Here is a 22,072-nt window from a genome sequence, read left to right as displayed (position 1 = left end):
AGACTCCTAGTTTGTGGTGTGTTGTCTCGTGGCTTCAGTGCCCATTCCCTCTACCTGCACATTTGGCTGTGCACAGTAACGGCAGGCGCAGAGTTAAGCTGAGAAAAACCTCGCACCTTTCCTGCCGCAGGAATGCAAACAAACTCCCTGCGCCCCCTCCAGCTCTCTGTTGCAGGATTCAGCTAAAACACGAGGGCTGGGAGGAAGGAAAAGCGGCCAAAGAAGCAATTCCCAGCCTCAGGCTCTGCGCAGTGCTGCCGTGCCCTCTGCCGGGCCAGGCTGCCTCTCCGACCACCCTGCCCAAGCCTGCTGCACGCTGTCCTGTGCCCTCACCACCCTGCCCGTACCCTTGCCTGCGTCCTCGCTACCTGCTGCCACATCCTCAGCTCGGTGCCCAGGTCCCTGCCACCTCCTTTGGCCAAAGCCCTGAAATCGAAGCGGAGCAGCAATGAGTTTCCTAGAGCAATGAAGACGGTCGTTTTAATTAAAACAAGGCTCTGCCAACCCTCCGACTCCCCGCAGGCAGGGAAAGCACGTCCCACAGAAGTGCCAACCCTGCCCTGGGCATTTCATCGGCCCCAGCTTGCCCTGCAGCTCTGTTCTCCTTGCAACACTGACCTCTCAACAGCCAGTGGTCATTCTGGGGCAAAGACGTTTTGTAATAAATAGGCAGCACCACACCTGAAATATAAATAAATAAATAAATAGATAGATAGATAGATAGATAGATAAAGTCTGTAACTAATTGATGGCTCTAAAGGTTGAGCACCAGCAGCTCACCTTCCCAGAACTACAGGTGGGCAAGAGCCTGTTTCTGCACACATCACTGGTTTTGTGAAACTGGAAATAAACCCAATAGCCTCTTGAGTAGGCAGCTGTATTAGGCAAGCCCTTTATTAACCTGAAACAAGATTGCTGTGAGGTGCTGAGCAATGTCCCAAGGGAGAACCTCACCCTGCTCCCACTGGACAGGAGAAGCCCTCTTCACACAAGGAACAGGTCCAGAAGCAGATTTCCACCACAGAAAGGGAATGGGCTAAAGTTGCTCCAAGGGGAGGTTTAGGTTGGATATTAGGAAGAGCTTCTTTACCGAAAGGGTTGTGAGGCGTTGGGATGGGCTGCCCAGGGAAGTGGTGGCCACCATCCCTGGAGGTCTTTAAAAGATGTTTAGATGCAGAGCTTAGTGATATGGTTTAGTGGAGGGCTTGTTAGTGTTAGGTCAGAGGTTGGACTCGATGACCTTGGAGGTCTCTTCCAACCTAGCTGCCTGTGACTCTGTGAATCGCTGTTGGGACAGCGGGCACCGGACCCTCATTGCTCCAACGGGGCAGCGCTTGGCAAGTCCGGGGCTCGCCTCCCCGGACAGGATACAAGGGGTACAGCACCACCCCAAAACACCTCTTTCCAAAACACTTCTTTCAACCCATAGCGGCTGCGAGAAACCCCTCCGGGCCAGCCGCGCCTGCCGGCGACCTGCCCCCTCCACACAGCACTGAGCCCTCAGCCCCCTTCCCGCCGGCGGCCGCCCGCCATTTTCTCCCCTCAGGGCGGCCGAGGGCGGCCCGGCGCATGCGCGCAGTTCCGCCGCCGGCGGCCGGGGCCTATGTACCAATGGCTGCTGGCGGCCCTCGGCGCCCTCTTCCCCGCCGCCCGCCGCCTCGCGCCGCCCCCGGCCCCGGCCGCGGCCCCGGCCCCGCCGCCGCCTCGCAAGAGGCCGCTCCACAGGTCAGCGAGGCCGGAGCGGGCCCTCCTCGGCCGGGCCACGGGGTGGGGGGGGTGGGAGGAGGGCGGGCTGCGTGTGGGGGGGGAGCGAAATGGGGACCCCGGGGGGGTCGGGAGGGTCCCGAGGCTGCTGCTGAGGGGACACGGGACGGGGCTGGGGGCGGTGAGGGAAGGGAAGGAGGGAGGAGCCGGTACCGGGCGGCTGCGGAAGCTGAGCGGCAGGGAAAGTGGGGCTGAGGATCCGGGGGGGGCGCCGGGGGGCGGTGTGTGCCCGCAGCCGGTCACCGAGAGGCGGGGGGGGGCCCTGAGGTGTTCGCTGGGAGGCTGGGGTGTTCGCCAAAAGGCAGAAGTGATCCCTGAAATAGTCGCTAAAAGGCGAAAGTGATCCCTGAAATAGTCGCTAAAAGGCCAAAGGTGTGTGTTCCCTGAGGTACTCGATGCCAAAGGTGTTCCCTGAGATGTTAACTGAAAGGTAGAGGTATTCCCCTAAAAGGCAAAAGTATTCCCTGAAATAATCGCTAAAAGATCCAAGTATTCCCTGAAATAGTCGCTAAAATGCCAAAGGTGTGTGTTCCCTGAGGTACTTGCTAAATGCCAACGGTGTTCCCTGAGATGTTAACTGAAAGGCAGAGGTATTCCCTTAAATAAAACAAGTATTCCCTGAAATATTCGCTAAAAGACCCGAGTATTCCCTGAAATATTCGCTAAAAGACCCGAGTATTCCCTGAAATATTCGCTAAAAGACCCGAGTATTCCCTGAAATATTCGCTAAAACGCCAAAGGTGTTCCCAGCTCCCACGTGCGAGGCTCTCCGAGGGCAGCCAGGCAGGTGCTCCCTGTTACAACCTGAGCAATGTGCCCGGCTGCAAGCTCGGTGTGACAGCTTCAGCAGAAACATCCCAAACCCGAGCCCCACCATGTGCAGCCCCCATGGCAGGGGAAGCGGGGAGTTAACACCGAAGCTGCCTTCTCCATGATGTCTGGCACTCGGTGTTATCCCACAGTAGAAAGGTGAAAAATTGTGGGTACGGGTGGGTGAAACCCATGGGGAGAGTGGTTAAAAAGTAGCTGCTCTTGCAGCGCATCGCTGAAGTATGGCATGTGAAAATTTTGGGGATTCAGCCTGTGAAAGGTTGAATTTTTACAATTTTAAATTATATGCTGCAGCGAGCTGTCCTGGACACTGGCGCAGGAGGAGTTTCTCGTAGCTTATTTCTTTCCCTGTAGTTGCCAAGGAGGGGAGTAAAATGTGGGCACAGATGGGTGCTGTCACCTCCAGGGCATGGCGAAGGACGTGAGCGCATCTTTACGAGGAGAGCAGGCTCAAATGACTTCTGCTTTCTGGCGCCCCTCTTTCAGCTTGTTTCAGGTGTTGCTCAACACCCTCTGTACTCACCTGTTTCCCCCAGGCCCTTGGCAAAGCCTCTGGTGCGGTGACACAGACACAGCGTAACCTCCTCCTGGGTTGTGCAGTCCTGTTGCAGGCAGGTAGCTGAGCATAGATCTGCCTTTTTTTTCCCTCACTCCTCCTGTCTTTTGCCTGTTCGTGTTCCCTGGCCTCGCCTACTTCAGGACATCAACAATTTCCCAACCTTCTGAATCACCAGCAGAGAATTCCCTTTTCCATGTGCTCAAACTGTGTTTGGTAAAGGAAAAAGGACAAAACCACTCTCACAGGTGTTGGGTGCTCTTCTAAAACTGTAGAAAGATGCACTTCCATTTGAAACCGGTAACCATCAGCACAGTAAGGTGTTTAACCTGTGGTTGTCTCAGAAGGTAGTGTGAAGAGGTGGCATTGTGCTTTGTCTCTGCAGAGGACTGATGCTGGAAAGATTTCACTGAAGACCACTTCAAAATGAAGTTTTGAATGAAGTGGTCTTGATAAAAACTGATCAGGAAGACAGATATTTTTGCTTTCTTCAGTTTTACCTTCTGGAATATCAAATATGCTGAGTAAGAATGTATTTTTTTAGGAATGCTTTGCATTTAACACCTACCCCCCATTTTTCTGCCTGACTTTAATAGCATAGCAATGACAAATACCCTCCGTACTGTATGAAAGGTGCAGGTAAGGATAAGAACTCATTTTTGTGCTCCTGCTGCAGAAGGAAAGCAGTCCAGAAGTGATGCAATCAGCAGGGTTTGGGAGCATAACAGTTGAAAAGAAATTCTTGTATCTGAGAAGGAGCACAGCATCTTTCGTAGAACCCTCGCCGTGTGTTAGGGTGGTTTTGGAATCAAATAAGGAAAAAAAAAAAAAAAAAAGGAAAAGGCACAACCTTTGCTATCTGTTCTCAAAGTTTAAAAAAAAAAAAAAGGCAGCTAGACTTTATCTTTGTATCAACTGATATAATACTTTAACTAACGCTTAGTAAGGAAGGGTGCAGCTAAGAATGATTTAAAGAACTAGTTCACGAGCACTGATTTAGCAGTAAGTTATTTATGTGGGTGTTCACGAGTTGCTTTTCCACCTTTTATTTCCTGTCCTAATTAAACTTTTATTTCTCTGCAGCTCGGTGTAGTGCACTCAGATGGCTTAGTAATCGTTGGCATGTTGCTTTCCTTGAGGAAAGAGGATATGCAATATATGTAAAGCTTATTACATATTAACTGAAGAATTTTTTGTTGTTAGTGACAGACAGAAAACATGAATTGAATGTGAGAAAAGAGCCCTAACGTGCTGGAGGGGGAGAATTAACTGTCTGTGAGTGCTCTGCTGAGTCGGAGCAGTGGGGGGCGTTGGTGAGAGGTGCTTCAATAGCAGCAGCCGCGTGTTCCTGTCCGAGATGATCCTAGAGATGCTTGGAGGGGAGACTTTTGGGATATGGAAATAAATTTTGGAAGCGTGGGCCCTGCAGAGGGAATTCAGTCTCTCAGAAGCTCATCTGTGCTTGCAAAACACTGTTCTGTGTGTTTTTTCCTCAGTGTTCAGCCACCTCTGGAAGATCCTGACCAGACTCAACCAAAAAAGCAAAAAACAGGTATTGCACATTACCCATGTAATTAATACGCCTGGTTTTTCTTAGGTTTCACGTACCTTAGAAAACTCTGGCTTTTGTACTTCAGCATGATTCCCGAAACCGTGGCTTTTTGAGCCGTTCTCTTGGATGTGACCGTCTGTGCAGCCAGTGGCCTGAGGCTGTATCGTGGGGCCTAGCCCTATATGCGATGTTACCTGTGCTGATGGTGGCAGGGTACAGGACTTCTGCTGCCGGCAGGAGATACCCCAGGTCTCTCTGGCCCATCCACATCAGCAGAGAGCATTTGGCATCGAAGCTGTGTGCCCCCTCCTGCCTGGGTTTGTGATGCTGTACCTCTGACAGCTCAGAATAGCTGTGTTTCTCCCCAAAAAAACACTTAAGATCTGGGGTGTGAAGGAAGGTAACTCTAAACTGGTGCAGGCAGAGAAAAGTGGTATTTCTGAGTGACGTGAGTTTGGAAGAAAAAAAAAAAAAGTTGAACTGAAACCAGAAGTGGGTTCAGTCTGAATCTGAAAAGTTTGGCACGCAAATGTTTAAAAGATAAATGAGAGCTGAGTAAGGAAGGGTGAAGAAGCAGCAGAGGGTTGGCATGGGAGAGGACAGCAGAGACAGAGAAGTGTTCGCTTCAGTGAGACTTCCTCGGACACCCCCTCTGCAGATTTTATGGGTAAAATTACAGAGCTACATGCAGCCATTTTGTTACCTCAATGCCAGCTGATTTGGTCATGATTTGAGATCAAAGCTTCCCTTTTTCAGTCAGATAAAAGAGGGAGAAATTGATGCTCTTTAGGCTGTGGGACATCTCCTAGCATACACTTTATGGGGAGACATGGGCCTTCCTACTCACTGCTTGGCCAGCAGTGCTGCCCCGCATCTAATGGTAGGGGCTGCTGAAGAGGTAGCATGCTTTCCTGGTACCATTTATTCTCAAACACAGCCCCCTGTTAGACAGTTCTGGCTTGTTAACGTTTGGGAGCACTGTCTGAGGGGTTGTGTGTCCCTGCTTCTGTAATACTCAGGAGTCTTTGCTAAGTTTGGTTTCTAGACCTCAGCAAACAGCTCCTCCAGTAGTCAAGAGCAACATGTAATAAACTGCAGTGCTACATGCATGCGTGGAGGGGGTGAGGGAGAGAAATTGCACCCTGGAAATTGCTTCCCTGGAAAAAGGGAGTGCTCCCAAGAGCAGGGTGTTCTGGTAGACCTGGCTGGCAGATCTGCGGGTTAGTCGCTGAGCTCGGCTCTGCAGAACTGCCTCTGGAGCCACCTATTACAAAACTCACCTCCAGCTCTGTTGGCAGAAAAGACTGTTACTAGCAATGAGTTCTGCTGCGGTAGGTGTCATTAAGGATTTCTGTTCACACAAAAACCTGATTTCCCTTTTCAGTTGTGTTCTTACACGGCCTGTCTTTGTTTTTTAGGTTGCACCACCTCTGAGCCTACAGAGAAAGTTGAAGAAGTTTCTGCTGTGGCGAAGGTACCGGCTGAGGCAACAAACAAGCACTGGAAAGCTTCAGTCAGCAATGCAGCTCCAATCACAGAGCCCACAGAAGAGGTTAGAACAGAATTTGAAAGTAGGTAGTTATGATATTGGGTGAATCTGTGTGAGATGAAAGGAAGGAGCTTCTCTGCCTGATGCATCTTGAAGCTGGGCCTGCCCTGAGCCCGTAAAGCAGTAGGTCCTTCTTTTCCATTGATAGAAAGCAGCTCTTGCTCTTGTGTGCTCGTTTTGCCTTATTCAAGTCTGCACGTGCATTTCTAGCACTTGGAACTGAGAAGCTACGCTTCTGCTGTCTCCCAGATATTTCACAGGTACTCAAATCTACAGTCTGTGTGTTTGCAAGCTGTTACTCTTTTTCTCAAGCTTGTAGATAAGGAATCAAAATACATCACATTGCAAAAAAACCTGTAGTTGGTCCAGGTAAACATCATTCTGCTAAATTCATTATCCACGAGAGGATTCCTGTAGGACACAGGTTCTGTAACAGTGACTCATTAACAGCTGCACTCCGTTGTTTGGTTCAAAAGTGTGAAGTTGCCTTTCTTATTGCCCCACTAGGGTAAGAGAGGAATAGGAAGCTGTCATGTTCTACCTATTTGTTCTTGAGAGAGTCATTAACTCTTACAAAGTGTATTTTTCAAGGACAAGACTATTGCTTTTCAGAACAGTTAGGAGCTGACTGAGGAGAACTTGATGTTAGGCTCATGTTGTTTTACATCGCTGTGTATATGAGTATTAAAAATCAGCGAGCTTGTCAGAGATCCTGCAAATATTTGCATTCTGCTGCAATCTGAACCAGCATATCATGATCCCTGAGTCATAACAGAGCTGCCTAGATTTCAGGAACATTGTGTTTGCTTGGATTTGTATTCATGTTATACTCACTATGATACTTGTGTGTTTTTATTTAAGACTCAGTCCACTTCGTCTGACCCTTTGTCTAAAAGACCAGCAAGTTCTGCGCTAGAAGTAGAAATGCTACAGATTGGTAAGGCCATCGGGTTACCAACTCATTTCTTTTTCATCCTACATTGTGTGTGTACTCTGTGACTCAGCACAAGGCTTATGAACAGGTTACAGGCACGATATCTAGGTACCATAAGGGATACTTGCATAGGAGCTTTGCTTCTTCCCTGTATCCTTGCTTTGCTTCTGGTTTGGGGCCAGACATTTGTCTTATCATCTCAGCGTTAGTTCAAGAGCTGCCTGGGATGCAGTTCTCTACTTCTGACACGGCCACTGTTAGCTTGCCAGAAGTAAATTGTTTAAAACGCTTAATTTTTAGGTAGTAGATCCCAATAGCCCTTTTTTATTTCAGGTTTAGGCTAACAGTAATTTGTGTGCACAAATTTCTGTAGATGTGAATATGGAAATCTGAGATTATTGTTAATAATGTAACATAATGCAAATAACGTTATGATGCAAGAGAGAAAAATGAAAATAATTTGTTTGGTGAAGTTCTTCACTGTAAACTGATAAAACTTCAGTTTCTTCGTATAGTTACATCGTTAACTTGTGCTCTCCTCGTAGATAAGATGCCTTGTGGAACCAACGCTTGCTTGAATAATGAAACACTATCCCTTTCTCATAAGACAATTCCCTGTTTGAGGTAAAAATCCTTCAGTTTCTTTGACATCACTTAAAGACTTGCTGTCTTTCACTTTCTTTGTTGAGCGTTCTGGGTGTTGTCAAACACTTGTATCTTTGTCCATGCAGTAATAGTTTTCCAAGCTATTCTGGAACTCCAAGCTGCTGTACTGTAGGGAGGTCTCCATCTGCTTTTTTTCCCAACCAATTTTAAACCTTTCTAAATCAAAAAAGGTTTAAATCAAAAAAGGCGAAGAGAGATGATCTTTCTTCTCTGCACTGCCCTGGTGAGGCCATACCTGGAGTGCTGTGTCCAGGTCTGGGCTCTCCAGCATAAGAAAGACGTGGGCTTAAGGGAGCAAGTCCAGCAGAGGTGATGAAGGGAGTGAAGCATATGAGGAGAGGTGGAGGGAGCTGGGAACATGCAGCCCGGGGAAGGTTCAGAGGAATCTCATCAGTGTGCATAAACATCTGATGGGAGGGAATAAAGAAGAGCGAGCTGGGCTTTTCTCAGTGTTGCCCACTGACAGGTGGCAGTGGGCGCAAACTGAAAAGCAGGGAATTCCATCTGAACATAAGGAAGCACTTACTGTACTGTGAGGGTGACTCAGCACTGGCACAGGATGCCCAGAGAGCCAGGGGAGTCTGTGTCCTTGGACATGCTCAAAACCCAACTGGGCACGGTCTTGAGCAACCTGCTTTGGGTTGCCTCTGCTTGAGTGGGGAGGTAGATGAGATGATCTCTAGAAGTCTCTGACCAGAACAATTTTGTGAGGAAAGCAGCTACACTTCTATGCCAGTGTGCTAGCTTTTGGAAGAGTTGAGGGTTTGATAGTAACATGCCTGTGTGGTTCTGGAGTCTTCTGTGTTGACTCAGGGCTTGGACTGCCTTGGAAATGACCCTGAGAATGGGCGCAGCACTTGTGCTGCATCTGAGTGCAGATCAATCAGCATTGTATATTCAAAGCAGTCTGACTTTCTGTTTTACTGACTGTCTATTTTATTTCTCCATACTTTCCCATTAAGTGGTTGAAGACAGCAGGTCTCCATCTGAAAATAATAAACATTTCATGTCTGTCTCCATCATCATCAATGCACGTGCTTACAAAACGGTTGGTGGTGGTGCTTGAATCAGAGGTGCTTTTCTGAATATTGTCTTGATGCTATTTCTTTTGCCATTGGTATTTTTAGCACTAGCAGGAATGGCAACCACCATGTCAAAACTACTCCAGAAGACACCGTAACACTCAGGCCACCCATTAAGGAGCACACTACGCCAGAGTCTGCGACTTCAGAAGTCGGCAAAATGGGGAGGCCTTTCTGTACTGTGGAAGAGGTGCGTTGGGTGAGAAAGCTGGCTTTTGAAATAACACAACTCAGTAGTCACATCAGAGCTATGACAAACACTGAAGTGACAGTTTGTAACATTCCCTGCAGTGGATATAGTTAATGAAGGAATGCTTCGGAAAATCAGTGCGTGATGTTTTATTTGCTTTTCTGCGTATCAAGTGTTGTAAGTGGAAGTACTGCCCTGTCACTTAGCATATCATTGTTGCAGGGTTGTTTTACTATTTGTCCTTACCCCAGCTCAACAGCTGTCTTTACGTAGCAGCTTTATAAGGATGATGTAGGCAAAAAACCCCACACACTTGCTGATAATTCTTCCTTGAAGGGCTAAGAGGTCCTTCCCTGTCCTTTTCTTCCAATATCTGAAGCAACTATTGGAAAATATGTGATAAACCCAGCTTACACTGGAGAAGATCTTAAAATGAACTACTGGAGAAGCAGGCTATGACAAGCGGAGGAATATGATTAAGATACCGTGGAGACTCATAGCACACAGTCATTATGTATATTGACAGGAATTCCTATTAGCCTGAATTCTTATGCAAGAAGTGTAGACCACAGCTAGAGAGAAGAGGCCCACGTTTGAGGAAACAGTTGCAGAAGGAATTTTGAGATTGTAGTGGGATGCAAGTTCTTATCGCAGGATAGGAAAAAAATGAAGGTGTAGGAATTCCTGCTAAAATAAACTTGAATTCTGTGCCAGTGTTATGAGAACAACCTGTGCAGTCTGCACTAAATTCAGATTACAAGTATTTGCTTCGTACGGGGTTCTGATCTCATCTTTTTTTTCCCCTTCTATTCTGCTAGGATGTTCTGAGAGGCGAAAAGGAGAAATACAAACAGCTCTTGAAACTAGTAAAGGAAAAATATCCTAGAAGCCGCTCTATCTCACAGCCGACAAGCTTCTGCAAGTAATTATAGGAAAAATAAGTATTAACTTTTTGGTGGTAATGTTGTAGCTTTTGTACATGGGTAAGTGGAGGGGAAAATCATATTTTGTTCTCTTAAGGTTGTGGAGATTGTCCCAGAGCAGGTACTGGAGTAAAGTAATTTTGAAAAGGCCATGACGCGCTCTTCCCTCCCTGCCTTTACCTTCCCCCAGTAAAGCATGAACATTCTGTGAAGGCATGTTCTGAAAGTGAAGATTCCTTAATTGTTAGGGGTTTGTTTCTCTTTTTGATAGCCCTTTCTTGTATTTCTGTTAAGAAAGGTAGTACCTAGTTCTAGTGCTGGCAGTGTAATTTATCATAAAAATCCATAGGATTGGTTATTTTGTAACACTATTAAAAAGAATTTATCTTCTCATTCACAATAGTCAACTTCTTCCTCAGTCAGTAGACATATTTTATCTGAGAATGTGAAATGTAACCTAAACACAGGGAATACTAGGTCTTTCTCTGTTCCTTCCTACCTCCCCCAGCACTTCTCATACAAATCATAGGGAATTTTCTCTTTGCAATACACTAAAATGACGAAATCTTAGTCTCGTGTATGGAACGCCTGTTCTTAAAGCAACCTACAAGAGGGAACTTGCGTGTAATGCTGATTCATATATACTAACGATGAGTATGTTTGATATGTCTGTAACTGTACCAAGAGGTTGCATAAAATCAACTACACCAGGGAAAACACAAAAATAATAGAAGCTATTATCTTAGTGGAATAGCTACACTTCAAAGCTGTGAGGGACTAATTGGAAAATGCTGATGCCAAAAGGGTGCTAAAATTCCATTGTGCCTTTCTACATAGAAAGATAGTAGGAAGTGCTGTGTTTTCTTGCCTTTTTTTTTTTTTTTTTAATGCATTGAAACATAGATTGTTACTGAGGCTTAGAAAAATCCCCATCTCTGGTTGTTCACAGCTAGAAGACACCTGAACACAAGACTTGAGATCAGAACAGCATGGCCTGTTTAAACATTCTGGTGCATGAAAACGATACGGAAATCAGTATTTAATATAATTCTAGGTGCGCCATCAGTAGCTTTTTAGGGTGGATCAGGACTCTGCTTTTGGCATCTAATCTCCTGATCATTGATTATTGTGGTTTGGCTCATATGTCAGAGCAGACCTGAAGGATGTGAAGCAGATTCCTTTCAGGTGATGCTAAATCAGAGAGCATTCCTCCAGAGTGCATCTAGTGTGCGCCAGCTGATAATGAGCATGTAGTCCCTGAGGTCCAAGTAGAGCAGATCCTAAGTAAAATGTCCCAGAAATTTCTGTTGTGGACACTATTCACATGGTGAACATAATCTTTATTAAATAGATTGAACAGAATTGGTCAAGGACTATTAAAACGAATGCTGTCTTGTTCTGTAAAATACAATAGCCTCCTCAGGTTGACCCAGATGTTTGTGCAATGTGTAAAGATTTTTATTTTTTTTTTAAGTAAAGCTTTTTTGCTGGTGAAGGGGTAAAAGAATCAATTGTTGTGACTTACTAGTCTCTCCTGAAATTCTGAAATGGCAGAAAATGTGACTCCTGTGTCAGCAGTATGTATGAGTTGAAAATAGCCAAGATTTTGAATGTAAAATGCCTCTTAGGTTCTGTTGTAAAACTAATGCAAGAGACAGGATGACCCTGTTAATGGATTAAACAGCCTAATTGTACCTAAAACAGTTTCTATTGCTTTACCTGTGGTCTCCAACTCTAGTGTAGACAGTTGTGTATGAATAAGCTTTATCCTTTCTGGTGAATTGGTGTGTATTGATAACACATACTGCCTATACAGACATTCTGATTCTTCTCTGGTATTTTCTGCTGCACCAAAGTGTTCAGGCTTACTCCAAGGAACCAGTGATGGCTGCAAGTCACCTGGATGAACAAAGACGTGGAGATGTCTGTCAATATATGACACTAAGAACCAGTGAGTATCCCCTGTGATTCATATCTGTCCTGTTTTGCAGCTAGATCTCGAATCAAAATAGGGTGTTTCCTTAAGTCTCGAAGGCATAGTCTACATTAAGAAGAGTTGTCAGTGCTGGTGTATTGTTAAGGTGTGTCTGTGTGTAAGGAAATCTAAGTCAGACAGCGTGTTTATGCTACTATAGCTTACCTCAGTTCTTAGAATGAAACGGCCTGTCTCTGGAAGGAAAAAGAAAAGAAAAGGAAAGGGAAAGCAGGAACAAAACCATGGGTAGTTATTGGCTGAAAAGGCTTTGTAAGTGGAAAAAGTTTAAAATTGTACTTCAAAGCCATTACTGTACTAGGGATGTTCTTGGCTGCAGAAGTAACTGCACTAGGCATGGGAAGTCTGTGGTATCTGACCATACCTTCAGCTTGCTGAAGATAGATAACTAGGGTCACCTTCACTAGCTATCTCCTGCAGAATGGGCTGGTGAAACTGGTTTGCTGACAGGCTATTTTCTTGTATACCAGCAGTGTGTTATAATACTGCGTTTTAATGTGTATATGTTTAATTTTGTTCCAGTTATTTTTTTTCCTGTTCATTATTTAAGTAGTATTTCATTAGTGCTCCTTTTTACGTACGTGGTTCATTATGCAGTCACATGGGTTGTGAATTTCTGAGCAGGTGCTAGAATTTGGGGAAAGCTTGTTTTGAGGTGAAAAATTACAAGCTATACTTCTGAGTTATTTTCTTCATCTTATTTTTGAAATAAAATAAAATATTAGTAAAGGGTGCAGTCCAGGACATAAAACTTAGCAAATCCCTTGCTTCAATCCTCATACACTTGCCCATGATATTCAGCAGGCCTGTTTGCCCAAGTTTAAACTTCATAACCTTGTGGTCATTATTAGAGGCTTTGTCTTATCGCCCATAAACTGATAGCCATGTTCATCTGATTGTAATTAAAAGCTGACATCTTGTCTTTCTGTTACTGCTTTTCTGTGCAGATAGCAAGCGTGCAGACAGCTGCAGCACACACTGGTCTCCAAGAAGCGATATAATCAGGTAAAGTCGCGGTTCTTGCTTGGTTTTGCTCTGTGTGTGTATCTGTGTCATCCTCTGGTAGTGGCCAGAAGGAGAAAAATCATATTTATCATCTCAGTGTGGAATGTGAGTAGCTACCTTGTGGCTCTGGAATTGCTTGCCAGCCAGTTCCATCTCAGCTACAGCCTTGCTGTTTAACAAGCAGGGGTTGTGCTGGTGTGGTGTTTGCTGTGCACACAGAGTCCTTTGCTGTGGCAAGCAAGCTATCTGAGGGTAACAGTGGTGGCAGTACCAAGTCGTCCTTTGCTTTGCAAGGAATCAGTTTTCACTTCACAGTGAAAGGAACACTTGCGTGTTCCTTTCTGACAAACCATTAATGAGCTGCCATTTCATTTTGTTCACTTTGAAACTAGGGTCCAAAAACGTGTGAGAATGAGAACTTGCAAAGCCTGGTGGGACTGAGGCAGTTTTTGTGACGTGCAGGATGCCTTTGGTTTGAATATGAGACTAAAAAGGAAGCATGCAGTTGGGTTATCCACCTGTTTGGGAGGGACTTTGACCAGTGGACTTCTGCATTAACCATCTGAGCTGGCAACAGTACGAGTTCAGATGGCTTTGTGTTGTTGAAGGAAACGTGGTATTGGTTGCAGTAAGTACACCAAGTGGGAGAGGTTTTTTATGGCAGTCTGGTTTGTGCGGCACGTGTCTTTTTGCAGTTACCTTCCCTTAAACAAGAGGGGACAAAGTGTAGATGGGAGCAGAAAAATTTAGTTGTGGTAATTCTTGTAGCTCTTCCTGACCCTGTTCTCCCTGCTTTAACCCCTAACGATATATTTAGCTGTGCAGCCCTGTTCCAGTGCTGAAGTTGTCTGTGGTTCCTCTAAGCTCAAGGAGAGAGAGAAGGAAATAAAATAAGTGATAGTGTTCGATGGGTTCAAGCAAAGGGAACATTTTCCTGCCTTTTTTGCAGATATAGCTACTAACTGAAGTCATTCAGCAGCGCTTGGGATATCTACTCTTACCATGATGGATTGAATGCCTTTAAAGCACAATGAGTGGGGGATACCATTAGAGGCTGTTGTAGGTCTCCCCCCAAATGAGATCTATGGTGACAGTGTAAATTCTTGTTTTCAAAGAAGGGACACGTGGACAGCTTTCATGTCTGTGTATTTGCTTGCTCCTCAGAGTCTGCATTATTTTAATGCTAATCCTCTCCAACTGGGGATAGTCACTCTCATGACTAGTGCATGAAAGGCAAGTAAAAAAGTTCTAGCTGTCCTGTTCTTAATTCGGTGTGCTGGTCTTAGTTTCAGTAAGCTAACTATATTTGGCTGCAAGTGTAGTTGCAGATGTTCATGTTATACCTTGCAGAGTAACACCTAGCTTTCAGTATCGATCATCAGTAGAGCACAAAGCCCTTCATAGAGGAGGTGCTGGTTGCTTCCCTGTTTTCCAAATAACAAAGCTGATAAGCAAAAGGAGTCTTTGGAAGAAAATTTAAGCTCCCACTCCTGCTACAAGAGAACATTGCTGGAAGCTGAGGCAATGTCATCTCATGTTCATGTATACTAGTGAGGCTCTAGTCTGAATCAACCTTGAAAAAGCATTCCTTAACCAGAAGATGGATTAAGAATTATGTGGCACAATACTGATACAACCTGCTTCTCTTTCTGTCTCTCCTTGCAGATACTACACGCCAGCAGAAAATTCTCATGAACAGGGAAGACCAGTGAAACAAGCCAGTTCAGGGGTAAGCTTGTGTTATTCATTATTTCACTTTTAAAGAAAATGTGGCTACTTGCAATCCTAAATTTTTGCACTCTTTCCTTACATATATTACTGAGTGAGTAATGTATTCATCCAAGTTGTTTTTCCCAGGGAAAGCAGGAACATGATTTGATGAATGGAGCTATAACAAAGGGTTTTCTGCTGCCACTAATTTTGTTTCTGGACTATTAGGAGCATACCACACTATACTGTTTTTACTCTTCCCCTTTTATCTGTTGGTTAAAGCTTCAAAACCACTAGTGCACAAACTTAGTTGACCTACAGTGCTGGACTGCAGTATCTTTAGTCTTCTCCTGTTTTGTGAGATGGGAGTTGCATCTCTTTGGCTTTAATCTCTGGTCAGGACTAAGAAATACTAATCTGTCTCAACTTGATACCTACACACAGAGGTTTTGCTGAGCTTCTTAATGCTAGTTCAAGCCAAATTAACTTTCTGGCTGTCTTGCCCCAGTTTAATTTTGTGTAGGTGCATGGTGTTGGTGCACGGCTTGAATGCAGTCATCCAAAAAAAGTAACTTTGGAGTTTGCTGGTTGGATGTGTGTACAAAATACCCTTCCAGTTTTATACAAGAGCAAGGCATTCTGCCTTACTCCCTAGCAAACAAATTTGTGTTTCCTTGCTTGACTGACTTCTTTTTTTTTCTAACAGAGACAGTGTGGAGCTGAAATCTCAGAAGAGGTGTCATTTCGATTGCGTTTGGCACCTGTTTTGTCCAGAAGGCCATCTGCCCTTGATGTGGAAGAAAAGAAATTCCCAAGATCAGAAAAACGAGTAGAACACTTTTCTCCGCTCACAGAGGTACTTTTCCTGTCAGTCTTGTTTGAAGCAGAAAGCTGTGAAACGTACACAAGTAACTCCATTATTTTTTTTTTACAAGTGGTTCTTCAGCTGTTTTTAAAGTCTTAAGAATTTAGATTTAACCAATTACTGAGTGTCTGAAGCTGTGACCTCACAGAGCAAGGGTCAGCAGTAAAGTTGGTTTTAAGGCTTTAATGTGGTCCACACGTTCCTTTGGTTGTGTTAACATAACGGTGCATGGGACTTCTGTTATCAGGATAAAAATTGGTCCAGGTTTAAGAACAGTCTTCTAGAGCAGTGCTGAATGTGCATCTGTTTGCTAACCTGATTTGTAACAGTTGCATTGGCTCTGCCTCTGAACCTGTCATACCACAGCGATAAGAGTGTGCTGTTGCTGATCCCGAGTACTGCATTGCTTGTGAGGGACCTAAGCATCTAGTGTACGTCCTCAGGATCCCACACTGGCCATGTCAGCACTCTGTATAACAGTGCAGAGGAGTTTTATGCCTGTTTATCAGGGCATGGTTGTTCCAGTTCCCCTACTTCAGTGAATTTTGGCTGCTTTTATTCTTTGGAGTTGTGGTTCTGATGATCTAAATGAGCACCTCCTTTTTGGCCAGTTGACAAATGACTAGAAAAGGGCCAGCAAATCTAGAGTTTACAAGCTATACAGAATGATGCTCAGTATGAGGCAAAATTTGTGGGTTTTTTTTTTTTTTTTTTTTTTCATTTCGCTAGCCCAGATTCAGCCAAGAAGGAGATGCAGATCAAAGATCTTGCAGATCAGAGATCTTCGTACTAACAAGCCTAGTGGTTTATTTGCATCCGTTAAGCAGACTTAGATGGAAATATCCGTGCTACAGCCAATTATATAGACAACCCAGACTCATTGCAGGACTCCAGCGTAGCTACCTCAGTTCCCTTTGAATCTCCCCACCTTCAAGTTCTTTTAGGCTCCTGACTTACCTGCTTAGGTATGGAGAATGCCTGCTGTAGCTGGCTTAAACCCCAGCATTGTGAAGGGTTTAAGCATCATGCAGGGAAAGGCGTTTGCTGTACTGCTGTCTTTCACCCGTTTTTCTGAATTTGCTAGCCAAACTGGTATAGTTTTATACCAGCTTCCTTTGTGAAAACAAACAGAAGCAAATCCAGACTCTAAAGCACAAAGTCAGGACTCTGAAACAAGAAAAAAAAATAGTCCTATTGCTAACTTAACAAAAATCTGGTTAAGCCACTGATACTCTGCTCTGAAACACTATTGCTGTTACCAAGGTCAAGGGCTACTCTGTCATAGAATCACAGAATGGATAGAATCATAGATTTGTCACAATCATAGAATGTCACTTGAGTCTTACTTGACAGACCTCGTTTCAGCTGAAAGCTGCTCACAAGTTGGCGTGCTCACGAGTCCTTTCCCATTTAACTGCTTGTTTCAGGCCATGGAGAGAGAGGTCACTGCTGCGTTTGGCAAAGGCAAGCCAGACGAGATCATGAGCAGTGCCTTCAAACTGAAGGTCACCCGTGAGGACATCCACACACTGAAGAACCTTCACTGGCTAAATGATGAGGTAAAACTAACTGCAGCATGGTGATGTTCTAGTTTGGGATATGTTTAAAAATATGTGTACGGAAGTCTTCTTTTCAAAGTCATTTGAGGACCCTCACTGGAGAGCTTAGAAATATCTGTAGAGTTCTTCTTTTAGGTATTTATGGGCCTTCTGTTTCTAGAATCTCCTTTATTTCTTGTATTATGTAATTTCCAGGAGTTAGTCTATGTTACTGGAGTGTGTGCTAGGTATTACACTGCAGAGGTAAGTCAAGTACAAAATTTTCAGAATTAAAACTGAAAGCTGACACTGCATTTTCTTAGGCATCTGTTTGCTTAAGGGTGGCTAACAAAAAAAACGTTGCTGTGTTTTTCATTTGGTAAAGCAGTGTCTTATTTTACGTCTTGTGTTTATTCTTTATCATATAGATCATTAATTTCTACATGAATCTTCTGGTGGAAAGAAATAAAAAAGAAGGCTATCCAGCAGCCTATGCTTTTAGTACTTTTTTCTATCCCAAACTTATTTCTGGGGGCTACAAAGCAGTAAGAAGATGGACCAGAGGTGTGGATCTCTTCAAGCAGGACCTCATCATAGTCCCCATTCACTTGACAGTGCACTGGGCACTAGTGGTGAGTCAAGCTAGCTGTTTTTTTTTTTCCTTAATTGAAGAATTAAATGGGGAAAGGAAAAAAACAAGTAAGAAAAGTCATCTAGGATTTGTTCTGTCAGCAACACGTGGTCATGCTGTGTCTCACAGTCACCTTTTAATAACAGGTCATAGATGTCAGAAGGAAAACCATCACATACTTCGACTCAGTGGCACAAAAAGGGGACAAGATTTGTGAAGCATTATTGTAAGTAACTGCTCGGTCAATGCTTTTATGTTGTAAACTCTGAGAAGGTTTTTAGGTTTTTGTATCTGTAACATCACTTGAAATACCTAACTTTTTTGTAGGTCAGGAATACAAATCTTTCCAGTGGACTTTCTGTAAATTATACTTGAATTGTGACATTGGCTACTTACCTAGTCTCACATCGCCCCCTCCATCCAGGGCCCTGGGTGCCTCGGTTCTTCCAGCTTCCCAGTGTACGTGTGGACAAAGAATCACCATCAAATGTGATAGCCCTGTGGCACAAATGTACTGACTTTGGCCTAGCTTTACCAATTAGTAACATTGACAAGTGGGAAGAACTGCAGAAACACCTAACAAACTGTGAAAGGAAACACGATGTCCATGGGAGGCATTACAGACTTCCAAGAGCTTTTTAACTCCCTCTTGAGCCTTATTCTTTGCAAACTTTCAAATTACTGCAGCTCTGTGCTGTTAGTGTCCTACGGCGTATTCACTCCTACTTGTGTTCAACAATATAAATACTTTTACTCTTTATTGCTTAGCTCTTTTACTCTTTTTCTTCCCTTAGGATGTTTTTTTCCTCCACTTGTAGTGTTCCACCTTTTTACTGTGGTGAGCTGTGTGACATGCTCCTTCTCATATTTTTTATACTTCCTCTGCTCTGGCTTGGTGTTTTAAACAAAGCCACTGTATTTCCCTCCAGCTTACCCCAGCAGACCGCCCTTGTGCCCTGACTGTGTGTTACTCATATTTCTGACATCCTCATCTTGACATGCTCATTCAAGACAGATGTCTTGTAGCAAGCATTTCCAGATGTACTGGCATGGCATAAGCCTCAAACATAGTGGGCATGGTTCTTCATATGTGTAGATTTGGGTTGTAACTGTTGTGTAAGCCAGCATCCTTAGATGTCTTCACCACTGGTGCAGAAGCAGCACCACTCCTTAGTCCAACAGCCTTGTCGATGGAGAGCAGCTCATGGAGCCAAACCAAGTGTTGCATTAGTCCAGTACTCTCCTGAGCGGCAGGTAACAGCAGATGCCTGGGAAAGTGTAAGAACGGGCCTGTATAGAGCAGGGTTTTTTTTCCTTCCAGAAGCTGGAAATCTACAAATCAATAGATTTGTATTTGTTCTTCCAGAGGTGTACCCAGCATGTGGGGTTTAGGCATGCTGTGGAATTAGGATTCCTTGCTTGCTTTTTCTGTTTGCTTGAGATAACATGTGATTGCCTTATTTTTTTTTTATTTTTTTTTTTTAAACCCTTACTAAGTAGTAAGCTTATGCTTCTGTGGAAGTATCTTGGAATCATTGGTGTCATTCCTGACCAGTAACTGTTAGCTCACAGTCTTTCACTGTGTGATTAAGATTTGGGTTTTTCCTCCAAATGTCTTGTATTGGGGCGGTGAAGACTTTCTGATGTTTTAATGTCCTGCCATCCAGCTTTCTGTGATCCTTCACCATCTCCTTTTGTTGGCCTAAAATACAGAGATGAAGAGTGGTGTTCTGTTTTGTTTCAAACAGCCAGTACCTGCAAGAAGAAAGCCAGGAAAAACGAAATTTGGAGCTATCATTTTCGGAGTGGATTCTTCACAGCATGGAGTCGCATGTATGTGAGAACTACTTGGATTTGAAGTGTGAACCGTAACTCCTCATCATGAAGGTCTTAAACTCTTTCTTAATAAGTCTAAGCCTTTAGAGAGCATCCATAAGCATCTCATGTTCTTCAGGTATCATCTTGGGCTGCAGGGATGAAATTTTAGGCAGTGCCTCTCCTTGCTGGCTGAATACATTCTATTTTAATTAGTGTACCAATTACAGTGAAGCTGGCTTTGCCTCTTTCAGAAGTCAAATTTCAGAATCTCTTTAACTGTTGTCAGAGAACACCGGCTTCTAAAAGTGGCTTGAGATTTGAGGTGATTATTCTCCTTTGGAGTGCAAATTCTGGCATATGACAAAGCAAAGGGTTGAGGTAATGTTTCTCTACATACTAGTAGTAAAAAGCAGTATCTAAAAACTCAGTTTAAGAGACAAGATACCGTTGTGCTGGGCATAGTGCAAACCTCGAGACACCTTGCAGGGTGGACTTGCTGCTATTCCTTATCAGCCTGCCAGGAATTTGGATTATAACATCCAAAAAAGGAAGCAGAGGAGGGTGATGTGTGGTGAATTGGGTGTATTCCTTGTGTCCAGTAAATGCCCTTAGGTTCACAGGTGTCTGGTTAGCACACTGGCAGTGCTGGGTAATGCCTGCTACCTCCAAATTGCTTTTCTTTTAAGATAGAAGAAAACTCTCCACCTTCTTTGCGTTCATTAGGAAATCCCTCAGCAATTGAATGGAAGCGACTGCGGGGTTTTTATATGCAAATACGCAGATTACATCTCCAGAGACAAACCCATGACCTTCACACAGGTGAGCAAAGGTCATAAACGATTCCTGATTTCTTGCACAGATAGAAGAGCTGGGGAAGTTGCACATCTGTTAATTGTGTCTGGGGCAGGGGCAGAAGTTTTGTACCTTTCTCCATTTTGGGGGTGTAGTGTAAGGGCTGGCACTTCAAAGCTGCCTCAGCAGGGTGTGTGCTCCTTCCTTACCTCTGGTATCTGCTTCATAGCCAAACTGATGAAATTCCTCCTGGGCAAGGTACCGCAGCCAGTGGGCTTGTAACGTCTGGCCTTTGTATCTCTTGGAGAAGTGGGTTTAACTCCTTGGCCAGTTAAAACAGTCATTATTTTCCGATGCAGTGGTCTTTTGTTAAAGAGCTTGTACGCTGTTATTTAGCCAAGTAAATCTGGTTTTATTGGGTTGTCATGTCTCATACCCACTTAGGTGCTGGGTGGATTAGAGGCACGTTGTACCCAAAGTGGCTGTGTTGACAATGAGTGGTTGGACCGGATGATCTTTGGAGGTCTTTTCCAGCCTTTATGATTCTATGAATGAACTTCACGTGAAAGAATCAGCTGGGTGTTTATATGTATCCTCTGCCTTTTCCTCCTGTGACTTTGTATTTAATGGATTTTTTTTTCTTTTCAGAATCACATGCCTTACTTCCGCAGGAAGATGGTGTGGGAAATAATCCATCAGCAGCTGCTGTGAGATGTGCACTATTCGAGTAACACTGTGATCACCTTGGGGTGACTAATTTTTATTTTAATTACTTTTGTAATGCCTTATTTGAAAAGGCAGCAGGCACACAAATTTTCCTCTTTAGGCTATGAAGTAGCGGTTATTTTTTTTCTTGATTTTGGAGACAGTAACTCTCTTTGAAATTAGCTAATGCACCTTGTGTGCAAGTCAGAAAGTTTGCTGTGACCTCGCCAGGGGAGCGGCTAAGAACAAAGGCTGTGAACCTCCGTCACTGGGGTGGAAGGCTCACACCTTGCAGCACACGTGGCTGCGTTATGGACAAATGGGACTCTTGAGCGTGGTGGTAACTGTTGTGTTAGCCCAACTGATCTCCCCCAGGACAATGTGCATGGCTACTGTTTCTTCAAGGAGAGCTTTCTTCTGTTTCTGGAATATCTATGATCTACTTGATTCCTAAAACTGGATTTGTGATGACCATAGAAAAAAAAAAAAAAGAAGTATTTACAATCTTTTGATTTGTAACAAATCCGTAGTGAAGCCCCTGTAGTTGGGGTGGTTTTGTTTTTGTTTTGTCTCCAGAGAATTATCTAATGTGAAGAGAGAGGTATTTATTTCTTTTCTTTATTAAAATAAATATGTAACTTATATAAAGAGCCTTTCTGGAAAGAAACTCTACTTGCTAATGAAATAGTGATATATTTTTTTTTCCTGAAGAGGCTGTGAGAATGTCATTCAGCAGGGAGATGAGGAACCAGAACCCCAGTAAGCTCAGTGAGACAAAGCAGCCTGTGCACAGCAGGGGCTGTCCAGTACTGAATCTGTTTTAACACAAGTCTCTCCACACGGTGCTGCAGATTGCTGCTGCTGAATGAAAGGTGCTCTGCAGCTGCTGGTGCTGATGTGCCGGGTTTGGGATGGGTCCTGCCAGACGGGTGGTGGTGCTGGAACGTGTGACAGCCTTACTGCCCCTC

At 44.2% G+C, this 22,072-nt stretch overlaps 1 protein-coding gene across 1 annotated transcript; it reads left to right on the top strand.

The window, feature by feature from the left end:
• The first annotated feature begins 1,603 nt into the window (after positions 1 to 1,603).
• On the top strand, positions 1,604 to 21,814 carry SENP2 (SUMO specific peptidase 2). The gene is made up of 17 exons (XM_032193563.1): positions 1,604 to 1,725; positions 4,648 to 4,703; positions 6,122 to 6,255; positions 7,114 to 7,189; positions 7,732 to 7,810; positions 8,980 to 9,124; positions 9,943 to 10,046; positions 11,904 to 11,998; positions 12,988 to 13,045; positions 14,711 to 14,774; positions 15,462 to 15,611; positions 17,048 to 17,179; positions 17,587 to 17,790; positions 17,936 to 18,015; positions 19,538 to 19,622; positions 20,331 to 20,426; positions 21,048 to 21,814. The coding sequence occupies exons 1-17, from the start codon at positions 1,604 to 1,606 to the stop codon at positions 21,108 to 21,110; spliced, it is 1,743 nt and encodes a 580-aa protein (XP_032049454.1). The 3' UTR covers positions 21,111 to 21,814.
• Positions 21,815 to 22,072: the final 258 nt, after the last annotated feature.

This window comes from Aythya fuligula, chromosome 9, assembly GCF_009819795.1.
Source record: "Aythya fuligula isolate bAytFul2 chromosome 9, bAytFul2.pri, whole genome shotgun sequence".
NCBI classification, from domain to species: domain Eukaryota; kingdom Metazoa; phylum Chordata; class Aves; order Anseriformes; family Anatidae; genus Aythya; species Aythya fuligula.
This window is presented reverse-complemented; position numbering and strand designations above follow the sequence as displayed.

What these genes read in the sequence shown, in the direction of transcription:
- SENP2 (XM_032193563.1), top strand. Translation starts at nt 1,604, where the DNA reads ATGTACCAATGGCTGCTGGCGGCCCTCGGCGCCCTCTTCCCCGCCGCC. An exon ending in TGAAACAAGCCAGTTCAGGG is followed by an intron (nt 14,775 to 15,461) that starts GTAAGCTTGTGT and finishes TTTTTCTAACAG; the next exon opens with AGACAGTGTGGAGCTGAAAT. An exon ending in TTCACAGCATGGAGTCGCAT is followed by an intron (nt 19,623 to 20,330) that starts GTATGTGAGAAC and finishes TGCGTTCATTAG; the next exon opens with GAAATCCCTCAGCAATTGAA.